Source organism: Hypanus sabinus, unplaced genomic scaffold (assembly GCF_030144855.1).
Source record: "Hypanus sabinus isolate sHypSab1 unplaced genomic scaffold, sHypSab1.hap1 scaffold_504, whole genome shotgun sequence".
Taxonomy (NCBI): domain Eukaryota; kingdom Metazoa; phylum Chordata; class Chondrichthyes; order Myliobatiformes; family Dasyatidae; genus Hypanus; species Hypanus sabinus.
The window spans coordinates 137501-150212 of NW_026781371.1; the positions used below are offsets into that span (position 1 = coordinate 137501).

General features: G+C 49.1%; 1 protein-coding gene across 1 annotated transcript in view; it reads left to right on the forward strand.

Annotated features, from left to right (window-relative positions):
• LOC132389224 (C-type lectin domain family 12 member A-like) overlaps positions 1-10553 on the forward strand; it is a 13636-nt gene extending 3083 nt beyond the window's left edge. The window contains exons 4-9 of the mRNA XM_059961694.1: positions 854-973; positions 4692-4805; positions 5991-6122; positions 7814-7956; positions 8835-8899; positions 9484-10553. Coding sequence (XP_059817677.1) covers positions 854-973; positions 4692-4805; positions 5991-6122; positions 7814-7956; positions 8835-8899; positions 9484-9670 — 761 coding nt within the window. The 3' untranslated portion in view covers positions 9671-10553. The remainder of the gene's footprint in view (positions 1-853; positions 974-4691; positions 4806-5990; positions 6123-7813; positions 7957-8834; positions 8900-9483) is intronic.
• Positions 10554-12712: the final 2159 nt, after the last annotated feature.

Consider the following 12712-nt stretch of genomic DNA (forward strand, 5'->3'; position numbering starts at 1 on the left):
CCCTTAAACCCCTCCCTACTCAGAACTCTCACTCCACTCTCAACTTCTCCACCTTCACCACTTTCTCTCACCCCTTTCCCCTCTCTCCGCCCACTCTCTCTACATTCTGTCTAGCAGCATCCCTCTATCTCTCCCCACCACTCTCTCTCTCCTCTCCCAACCTCCCCCTTCTCCCCAATCTCCACCACTCTTCCCTTCCCTCACTTGCTCCACACTCCAAATTCGCCCCTCTATCACACTCCCCCATTGCCCCTACCTCACTCTTGCTTTCTCCTTCGCACTTTCCCTCATTCTTTGCTCATTCTCCCATCCCTCGCTATCTCCTCTCTACTCTCTCGCTGTTCGCTCCCATTCGCCCCATTTTCCGCTTACCCCCCGCTCCGCAAACTGTTTTATTGGTCCCTTCCCCTTTTCCCCCTCTCGCTCAGGCTTTGCCCTCTTCCTCTCTCTCTCTCTCTTAGCTTTTCGGTCTTCAACTTTGCTCACCCTCACTCCCCTATCTCTGTCTGCTCTCTTTGCTTTCTCTCCTCCGCCTCCTTCTCCCCTCACCCTTAACTACTACCTCCGCTCTCCCATCCTCTGCCACTCTCCCCGTCTCCCCTATCCATTCTCATTCCCATTCTCTCACTCCTATATTCCCGCTCATTGCCTCTATCGCTCACCACTGTCTCCTCTTTTCCAGCCATCTCTCCTCTCCCCTCTATCTTCCCCCGTTCCCTGCCTCTCATCCTTTCCCTCCTTTACTTAAGACGCACTTTCCCTACTCTGCTTTCGCCTCTATCTGCTTGCTCGCTCTGCCCTCTCTTCTCTTTCTATTACCATCTCTCTCATCCTCTCTCGCTCTGCATTCCAGGCGGTCTGAACTCCACCTACGCAGAGGTGAAATTTCCGAATGACGAGCACGTCATCAATGAGGATGAGGCTCCTCCCATTGCCGCCGGACTCCGAAAGCTGCCAAACAATGCCCAAACAGGTCAGAGTTCACAATTATGATGTCATCGTTTAGAAGGTCACGTGCCATGTGCAGAAGAGTGTGTATTTTTAAATACTTTAAATGTCTCTCCTTCAACCAGTTTTCTGGCATCTCTTTCCACATAAGGACCACCATTTGGGTACAAAAATGATTCACTAGGGTACCCAATTAAATGTCTTTCCTCTCTCACCTTCGGCGTGTGCCCTGTCGTTCGTGACTGTAGCTGATGTGCCCCTCATGGTTTTGTACACATCTGCGTGGTCACCCGTACCCTCCAAGGAAGAAAGCCCCCCTGTGAGGTCACTCCTAGACTCCAAGGAATAAAATCCTTAACTGCCCGACATCACTTCATAACTCAATCCCTCGAGCTCGGGCAACATCCTGGTAAATCTCCCTCTGCACTCTTTCCAGCTCAGTTACATCTCTCCGACAGCAGGGGGAACCAAGACTGAACCGAAATCCGAGTGCCTCCTGGCCGACGGCTTGTACAACTGGGATGTGACCTCCCGACTCCCGGACTCAGTGTCCTGACTGATAAAGGCAAACGTGTCGAACACCTTCTTCAGCAGCCTGTCGACCTGTAACTCCCGTCCTCCTACAGACTCCTTCATTCCTTAAACCTCCCTGTCCTCCAGCAATATTCGCGTCGTCTGCGAACTGCAACCGGCGTATTAATTCAAACATCCAAGTCTTTGAAATAATATAAAACAATCACTCACAACAAGAACCCTGTGGAACAACGCAGGTCACCGGCAGCCAACAAGAAAACATGGAAACCCTACAGCACATTACAGGCCCTTCGGCCCACAAGATCGTGTCGAATATGTCCCTACTACAGAAATTACTAGGCCTACTGGTAGCCCTCTGAACCTCCACACTGTCAAGATTCTTGCCATCAATACTACATTCTGTCATTGTATTTGACCTACCAAAATGAAACACCTCATGCCTATTTGGGTTGAACGCCATCTGCCACTTCTCAGCCCTGTTTTGCATCCTATCAATATCCCGCTGTCACCTCTGAAAGCCTGCACACTTTCAATGACCTGTCAAAGTACCAACTGATACTTCTTTGGACTGTGGGTGGAAAGCGGGCCACCCGGAGGAGCCCCACGGCGTCACGGGGTAACGTGCACTCGTTGTTGGCGGGCAGCGGGAATTGAACCCGGCTCACTGGTACTATAAAGTGTTTGCTAACCACTACTTTATATACCGCCCACAACATGTTAGTCCCCGACAGGGCCGCCATGTACACCACTTGTGAATAAAAGAACAAAGCGGGCAAACAATTATATAACTGTGAAAAAATAATAAACACTGAATCCAGCCGGCCAATTCCCCGTGGATCCGATGTGTCATAATCTTCTGGATAAGCCTCCCCTGAGGGACCCGGTCAAACACCCAGGGACTCCCACCTCACCGTGAATAATGACAAACTCTGAATCCAGACGGTCAATTCCCCGTGGATCCGATGTGTCATAATCTTCTGGATAAGCCTCCCCCGAGGGACCCGGTCAAACACCCAGGGACTCCCACCTCACCGTGAATAATAACAAACTCTGAATCCAGACGGTCAATTCCCCGTGGATCCCCTGTATCATTATCTTCCGGATAAGCCTCCCCTGAGGGACCCAGTCAAACGTCCAAATGAAAGTTGACGGAGACAACACCCACCACTCCAACTTAACCAATCGCATACGAGAGAATAAAACACCTCTGGAATCAGTCAGACACTTCTCAGACTTTGCCGATTCAACGCATTTGGACTCTCAGCCATTACGGCTAAAAGTAACTGAGGCAGAGAGTGGGAGGTGAGATCGTGGTGAAGGAGGGACCGCAGTTGGTGGGTGAAAGGGAATCCAAATTGGGTCACGCTGAACTCAGTCCCACACTGAATGAACGTCCATGATTTGTCTATGTGATTAAATCCCCGGACCAAGAGGGAATGCACCATCGGGCTCTGAAGGAAGTAGCTGGAGAGATTGCAGAGGCATCAACAATGATCTTTCAAGAACCGATGGATTCTGGCATTGTGCCGGATGACCAGAAAATTGTAAATGTTACTCCGCTATGCATGAAGGGTGGGAGGCAGCAGAAAGGAAACAATAGACTTATTAACCTGGCATCAGTGGTTGGGACATAGTTAGGATCGATTGTTCGGGATGAGATTACTGAGTACGTGGGGGCACGTGTCCAGCTAGACCAGTACAGGCGTGGGTTCCTTAATGGAAAATCCAGCCTCACTCACCTGCTGCAATTTTTTGAAGAAATTACAAGCAGGGTAGACAAAGGAGATGCAGTAGATGTGGTGTACTTGGATTTTTAGAAGACCTTTGACAAGGTGCAGTACATAAGGCTGTTTAGCAAGATAAGAGCCCATGGAATTACAGGGAAGATTCCAGCATGGAGCATTGGCTGATCGGCACACAATAGAGAGTGGAAATGAACGGATCGAATTCTGGATGGCTGCCAAGTACTGGTGGAATTCTACAGGGGTCTATGTTGAATCCGCTGCATTTTACGATGCATATCAACGGACGACTCTATTAAGGGATTTGTGGCTGAATTTGCCGATGACACAAAGACATGTGGAGGAGCGGGTAGTGTTGAGCAAACAGAGAGCCTGTCTGACTAACTTTCTTCAATTGTCGATAGTTTAGGGGAATTGGCAAAGAAGTGGAAAGTATAAACATAGAAGAAACAAAGGAAACCTACAGAACAATACAGGCCCTTCGGCCCACAAAGTTGTGCCGAACATGTCCCTGCATGAGAAATGACTGGACTTCCCCATAGCACTCTATTTTTCTAAGCTCCGTGTACCTATCCAAAAGCCTCTTAAGAGACGCTATCTATGCAGTGAGTATCTCTCTATGATTCTATCAAAGTCCCTCGGGTATCTTACCCGAAATGAGATACAGTGATGGAACGTGTATGGGTATGCACATTGGTGGAAGATAACAATGATCGGACTATTGTTTAGATGGAGAGAGAATTCAAAATGCAGAGATGCAAAGGGACTTGGCAGTCCTTGTGCAGGATTCCCTGAAGCTTAGTCTCCAGGTTGAGTCGGTTGTGAAGAAGGCAAATGCAATGTTGCCATTCATTTCTAGAGGTGTAGAATATCCGGGCAGGGATGTGATGTTGCGGCTCTGTAATGCACTCGTGAGACCAGACAGTATTGTGTGCAGTTTTGGGCTCCTTATTTTAGAAACGATGTGCTGACATCGGAGAGAGTTCAGAGAAGATTCACGAGAATGATTCCAGGACTGAAAGGGCCACCGTATGAGGAACTGGCGGCTCTTGGGCTGTATTCCCTGGAGTTCAGGAGAATGAGGAGGGATTTCCTTAAAACTTTCCGAATGTTAAAAGGCCTAAACAGATGAAATATGGCAAGTTATTTCCCGTGATAGGGGAGTCCAAGACAAGAGGACACGACTTCAATATTGAAGATCGTCCATTTAGAACAGAGATGCGGGGAAATTACTTTAGTCGGAGTTTGGTAAATCTGTGGACTTTGTTGCCACAAGCGGCTGTCGAGGCTAAATCATTTGGTGCATTTAAGGATGATATCGCTTGTTTCTTGATTAGCCAGGATATCAAAGGGTGTTGGCAGAATTGGTTCAGCCCATGATTGAATGGAGGAGCAGACTCGATGGCCCGAACGGCCTACTTCTGCTACTATATCGCATGGTCTCATGGTCTTGTGGTTTCTCTACAGGTGCGCAAGAACAAGACTCGAAAGCGAAGATCGGAAGACCGTACCGTCTGATCTGCCTACTCTGCCTAGTTACAGCCGCCCTCATCGTGATTGTGGTCGGACTCTCGATCCATGGTGAGTGGAACGGGCTCCGAGTGGAGTCAGACCGTAAATAAAGAGAGTGGAGTAAATTGTTGTTGTAAAACACCACAGTGACACCGGCACGACGCTTACCGTAACACCGATTAAAGCCCATCACCACAACATGGACACACCGAAAACCGTAATAAGACACGGTTTTTACGGTAACACAATTAAGACTCGTCCTGACATCGACACGCCATTCACCATAACATCAACAATGCTGTTACCGTAGCACGGTCACGACCTCCAACGAGACGCAGATCCACTCCTGACCGCGACACTGACACGACCATTGCCGTGACACACACGTGGCTGTCACACTGACCGCAATGCACCCCTCAATGTGATATCGACATATCCCTGACCTTGTCACTGATAAACTCCTCAGGGCGACACCACAGCACTCCTCAGACTGACATCGACACGCCCTTCACCCTGACACAGAGGTACCGTACACCGTGACACCTTCACGCACCTCAACGTGATCCGCTCCGCACCGCACCGTGACAAAGACTCACACGTCACTGTAACATCCCTCAACATAACGTCGATGCACTGCTCACTGAGGCAATTACCCACACCTCACCCTGACACAGGCAAACCCTGAACGTGATACCGACACATAATTCTCAATGACACAGTCATAGTACTCTCCGTTGCACGGACACACACCTCAGCGTGACAACCTGACACACACCGTGGCCATGATATGTCTCTCACCGTGACACAGACTTACCCCTTTCTGTGAGACCAGAACATCGCATACCATGGCACAGATATTCCACCCACTGTGACTACACTGGGCCCCTCACTCTGACATTTCCCTCTCCTTTACACCTAATTGTGACACGGTCACCTCTCGACAGGGCACAGAAACTCCTATCATTGTAAAAAGGACACATCCTTCTGAGCAACTCGGACATGTCCCGCACGATACTGACGCAGACCCCCATAGTAACAACAAAACCTTCACCGGGACATTGATATACCCCTCAGTGTCACACAAACACGCCCCTCAAGGTGGCGCCGACGCCTCAGACTGTGCCACCAGCACATCCTTTTAAGTGACACCCTTCACTGTGACACTGACACAACACTCTCTGTGACCCGTTCGGTAGCGTGACGCTGACTCACGTGTCACTGTAAACTCTAAACATCCATCACCATCTCTCTCAGTGTCACAGATTCGTCAGTCTCTTAACCGAATGCACAGCGATCTCCGTCACCAGTTCACTGAGATCGAAATGAAGTACAGATCTGTCAACGAAACCAAGGCTCAAATCTGTGAATTGTTGACCAGCAGAAGAGGTGAGGCATCATCCCCCTCTTTCACCCGCTCCTCATCACAGGGCAGGCATGGAGACAGGAAGCGTCACTCTGTGATTGACATCGGGAGTGTGTGAAGAGATGGTATGGAGGGTGATTTACTGTGTGTTTCAACCGGTGAGTGTGTGATGGGACGACGTGGAGGAAGTTACAGTCTATCACTGAATCCACGAGAGAGTGATGGGACGTTGTGGAGGTGGATTCACTCTGTGTCTGACCATGGGATTGTGAGACGCAAGATTACAGCTTCTCTCTATGTCTCACTCCGGGAATGTCTGATGGGACAGTATGGATCCAGCTTCACTCTGTGTCTGACAGCGGTATTGTGTGATGGGACAGTCTTCAGTGAGATTCACTCCATGTCTGACTCCTGAAATGTGTTATGGCACCGTGGAGAGAGCGTTTCGCTCTGAATCTGGGAGTGAGTGTTGGGACGGTGCAGAGAGGGATTTACTCTGTGTCTGAATCCGGGAGTGTGTGATGGGATCGTGGAGAGACAGCTTCAGTCTTTGTCTGATTCATGGAATGAGTGATGGGACGGTTCAGAGAGAGCTTCTGTCTTTGACTTGCCAGGGAGTGTGTGGTTGGACGGAAGGCGGAGATTCACAAGGTGTTAAATGAAGGAGTGTATGATGGGACCGGGTGGAAGCAAATTCCCTCTGTATCTGACACTTTGCTGTGTTGTGTGTTGAGAAGCTGTAGAGGGAGAATCACTCTCCCTCTGACATTTGTCATATGTGCTGACGTAGTTTCATTCTGTGTCTGACCGCTTCAGTGTGTGATTAGGCAGTAGAGAGAGAGATTCACATTGTGTCTGACTAAGGCTGAATGTGTCTGGACTTTGTGGAGGGATATAAATTCTGCTCTCTGGTCATAGAATGTGTGAGGAGTGGGGTGGAGGGAGCCTCAATCTGAAGCTGAACCCCGGGAGAGGGTGATAAGCCCGTGTGGAAGGAGTAACACCCAGTATCAATTTCTATATGTCTGACTACAGGACGGTCTGATGGGACGGTGTGGAGCGAGATTCACTCTGCGGCTGACCCCGGTAGAGTGTGCTGGGACGGGGTGGAGGGAGCTTCACCTTGTGTCTAAACCCGATACTGTTTAACGTGACGGTGTGGAGGGAGCTTGGCACGGTGTCTGACCCCGGGAATGTGTGATGGGAAGGTGTGGAGGGAGATTCAATCTGTGTCTTATCCCCTGAGTGTGTGCTGGGACGGTGTGGAGGGAGATTCACTGTGTGCCTGATCCAGGGAGTGTGTGATGGGACGGTGTGGAGGTAGCGTCATTCTGTGTCTGACCCAGGGAGAGTGTGATGGGACGGTGTGGAGGGAGATTCTCTCTGTGTCTGACCCAGGGAGAGTGTGATGGGACGGTGTGGAGGCAGATTCACTCTGTGCCTGACCCCGGGAGTGTGTGATGGGACGGTGAGGAGCGAGCTTCACTCTATGTACGACACAGAGTTGTCCATTGGGATTTTGCTGAGGAAACATCACTCCCTGACTGACAGTGAAAGTGTGAGACGGAACGGAGAGGATGGAGCTTCACTTTATGTCTGTCCCCAGCACTCTGTTATGGGCTAATCTGGAAGGATCCCTATTCTATGTCTGTCTCTCGGACGATGCAATGGGCGGATGGAGGGAGAATCACTGTTACTTGTTCGGAATTTCCAGAGCAACCGTGTTGCCAGGACTGGATCAGAAATGAAGACAAGTGTTATCTTATACCCACGTCAGAAAAATCCTACAAAGACGCGAAGCAGTATTGTTCGAACTCTGATTCAAAACTTCTTGAAATAATTTCAACAGAAGTAGAGGTATGTGTCAGATCGTCGGAAGATTTATCCACACCAGTGTGAATCTTCCTCCACACCGTCCCATCAAACATTCCCGGGATGAGACACAAAGTAAATCTCCCTCCACACCGTCACGTAACAAACTCCCGGAGTCCGACACAGAGTGAATCTCCCTCCACACCATTCCATCACACACTCCCGGGGTCAGACACAGAGTGAATCTCCATCCACACCGTCCCATCACACACTCCCGGGGTAAGACACAGAGTGAATCTCCCTCCACACTGTCCCATCACACACTCCTGGTGTCAGACACAGAGTGAATCTCCCTCCACACCGTCACGTAACAAACTCCCGGAGTCCGACACAGAGCTAATCTCCCTCCACACCGTCCCATCACACACTCCCGGGGTCAGACACAGAGTGAATCTCCCTCCGCACCGTCCCATCACACACTCCCGGGGTCAGACACAGAGTGAATCTCCCTCCACACCATTCCATCACACACTCCCGGGGTCAGACACAGAGTGAATCTCCATCCACACCGTCCCATCACACACTCCCGGGGTCAGACACAGAGTGAATCTCCCTCCACACCGTCCCATCACACACTCCCGGGGTCAGACACAGAGTGAATCTCCCTCCAAACCGTCCCATCACACACTCCTGGTGTCAGACACAGAGTGAATCTCCCTCCACACTGTCCCATCACACACTCCGGGTGTCAGACACAGTGTGAATCTCCCTCCGCACCGCCCCATCATACATTCCTATTGTCAGACAGAGAGTCAATCACCCTTCTCACCGTCCCATTACACTGTCGCTGAGTCAGACATAACGTGATGAACTTGAAATTGTCCTCAAATTCAAACATTAATGGCAACAATTTAATTTCACAGAATTTTGTCAAGAATGTTGTCAACGACAAGCGAAGGTTGTACTGGATTGGAAAATGCGAAGCCGGGTGAGATGTGCGGTCATGCAAGGTTTTTAGTAGAGAGTTGGTGGCGGGATGAATTTGGGAGTTGATACAGGCTGCGAGAAGGGAGCGGGCAGTGGGATTAGTTTGCGGACTGATACACTCTGTGGGGGATTGTGGGATTAGGCAGCATCTTCGGGACAGGGAAATGTTCGTGGGGAGAGAGTTGGGCGTTTGGATTTGTTAAGAGACTGACAGAGGTCTGTGGGAGTATTTTGTGGACGAACCCTGTGGGGAGGGAGTGCGCCGCTGGGTCGAATTTGGGAGACGGATTTGTAGTGGGAGGGTGTGTAATTGGATTAGATTAGGAACCGACACGGTCTGTTGGTAGATTGTGTGCAGTTGAATTAATGTAGGGACTTACCTGGACTGTGCGAAGAGAGTGGTAAGTGAGAGTGTTTGTGGGGATTGGCACAGGTCTGTTGGAAAAGTTCGGGTAGTGGGATCATTTTGGGTCTGGCACGGCTCTGCCACAGGACAATGGTGAGTGTTGCGATTTTGAGAACTGACACAAGACTGTCTGCTGGAGGTGGGTTGTCCCTTTTGAAATTGTTTCCCTTCCTTGACAGGAACGTTGTCTCTGATGTCTTTTACAAGATGAACGCCAGAACGTTCGAATGCAGTGAATGTAAATCTTTGAACCACAAATGCTACAATGATCCGCACCGTTTCATCTGCGAGAAGACTGTACATTTTTTGACAGAGATTTCTGGGAAGATCCAGGATCTCTGTCAACAGCCCGAGGGGCCGGCTTAAATCCCATGAATACACCCTTTTTCTCCCCCATCCCTCTTCCCGACTCTCACTACCCCATTCGTTCTGCCCATCGCTCCAACCTTCGTGTTTCCATGAATGTGTTCGACCGAGGATAAATCCACTGAGACGCTGACATCCTTGTCGTGAACCTCATTTCAACCCTCTCCAATGTCAGCACATCTGGTGGGCCACATTTCAAACCTCTCCAATGCAATCACATTGGGCTGGACACCTTTCACTCTCTCCAATATCAGCACATCTGGCTGGACTCCCTTCAACCTTCCCCAATGTAATCACATCTGCCTGGACTCCTTTCAACCCTCTGCAATGTAATCATATCTGTCTGGACTCCTTTCAACCCTCTGCAATGTAATCACATCTGTCTGGACTCCTTTCAACCCTCTCCAATGTAATCACATCTGGCTGGTCTCCCTTCAACCCTCTGCAATGTAATCACATCTATCTGGAGTCACTTCAACCCTCTCCAATGTAATCACATCTGTCTGGACTCCCTTCAACCCTCTCCAATGTAATCACATCTGTCTGGACCCTTCAACCCTCTCCAATGTAATCACATCTGTCTGGACTCCCTTCAACCCTCTCCAATGTAATCACATCTGGCTGACACTTCAACACTCTCTAATGTAATCACATCTGGCTGGACTCCCTTCAACCCTCTCCGATGTAATCACATCTGGCTGTACTCCAACCCTCTCCAATGTAATCGCATCTGGCTGGACGCCCTTCAACCCTCTCCGATGTAATCACATCTGGCTGTACTCCAACCCTCTCCAATGTAATCACATCTGGCTGGACTCCCTTCAACCCTCTCCAATGTAATCACATCTGGCTGTACTCCAACCCTCTCCAATGTAATCACATCTGGCTGACACTTCAACACTCTCCAATGTAATCACATCTGGCTGGACTCCAACCCTCTCCAATGTAATCGCATCTGTCTGTACAACCATCTCAAAAGTAATCACATCTGGCTGGACTCCTTTCAACACTCTCCAATGTAATCACATCTGTCTGGACTCCTTTCAACCCTCTCCAATGAAATCACATCTGGCTGGAGTCACTTCAACACTCTCCAATGTAATCACATCTGGCTGGACTCCTTTCAACACTCTCCAATGTAATCACATCTGTCTGGACTCCTTTCAACCCTCTCTGATGTAATCACATCTGGCTGGACTCCTTTCAACACTCTCCAATGTAATCACATCTGTCTGGACTCCTTTCAACCATCTCCAATGTAATCACATCTGTCTGGACTCCCTTCAACCCTCTCCAATGTAATCACATCTGTCTGGACTCCTTTCAACACTCTCCAATGTAATCACATCTGTCTGGACTCCCTTCAACCCTCTCCAATGTAATCACATCTGGCTGGACTCCTTTCAACCCTTTCCAATGTAATCACATCTGTCTGGACTCCCTTCAACCCTCTCCAATGTAATCACATCTGTCTGGACTCCTTTCAACACTCTCCAATGTAATCACATCTGTCTGGACTCCCTTCAACCCTCTCCAATGTAATCACATCTGGCTGGTCTCCCTTCAACCCTCTGCAATGTAATCACATCTATCTGGAGTCACTTCAACCCTCTCCAATGTAATCACATCTGTCTGGACAACCATCTCAAAAGTAATCACATCTGGCTGGACTCCTTTCAACACTCTCCAATGTAATCACATCTGTCTGGACTCCTTTCAACCCTCTCCAATGAAATCACATCTGGCTGGAGTCACTTCAACACTCTCCAATGTAATCACATCTGGCTGGACTCCTTTCAACACTCTCCAATGTAATCACATCTGTCTGGACTCCTTTCAACCCTCTCTGATGTAATCACATCTGGCTGGACTCCTTTCAACACTCTCCAATGTAATCACATCTGTCTGGACTCCTTTCAACCATCTCCAATGTAATCACATCTGTCTGGACTCCCTTCAACCCTCTCCAATGTAATCACATCTGTCTGGACTCCTTTCAACACTCTCCAATGTAATCACATCTGTCTGGACTCCCTTCAACCCTCTCCAATGTAATCACATCTGGCTGGACTCCTTTCAACCCTTTCCAATGTAATCACATCTGTCTGGACTCCCTTCAACCCTCTCCAATGTAATCACATCTGTCTGGACTCCTTTCAACACTCTCCAATGTAATCACATCTGTCTGGACTCCCTTCAACCCTCTCCAATGTAATCACATCTGGCTGGTCTCCCTTCAACCCTCTGCAATGTAATCACATCTATCTGGAGTCACTTCAACCCTCTCCAATGTAATCACATCTGTCTGGACTCCCTTCAACCCTCTCCAATGTAATCACATCTGTCTGGACCCTTCAACCCTCTCCAATGTAATCACATCTGTCTGGACTCCCTTCAACCCTCTCCAATGTAATCACATCTGGCTGACACTTCAACACTCTCTAATGTAATCACATCTGGCTGGACTCCCTTCAACCCTCTCCGATGTAATCACATCTGGCTGTACTCCAACCCTCTCCAATGTAATCGCATCTGGCTGGACGCCCTTCAACCCTCTCCGATGTAATCACATCTGGCTGTACTCCAACCCTCTCCAATGTAATCACATCTGGCTGGACTCCCTTCAACCCTCTCCAATGTAATCACATCTGGCTGTACTCCAACCCTCTCCAATGTAATCACATCTGGCTGACACTTCAACACTCTCCAATGTAATCACATCTGGCTGGACTCCAACCCTCTCCAATGTAATCGCATCTGTCTGTACAACCATCTCAAAAGTAATCACATCTGGCTGGACTCCTTTCAACACTCTCCAATGTAATCACATCTGTCTGGACTCCTTTCAACCCTCTCCAATGAAATCACATCTGGCTGGAGTCACTTCAACACTCTCCAATGTAATCACATCTGGCTGGACTCCTTTCAACACTCTCCAATGTAATCACATCTGTCTGGACTCCTTTCAACCCTCTCTGATGTAATCACATCTGGCTGGACTCCTTTCAACACTCTCCAATGTAATCACATCTGTCTGGACTC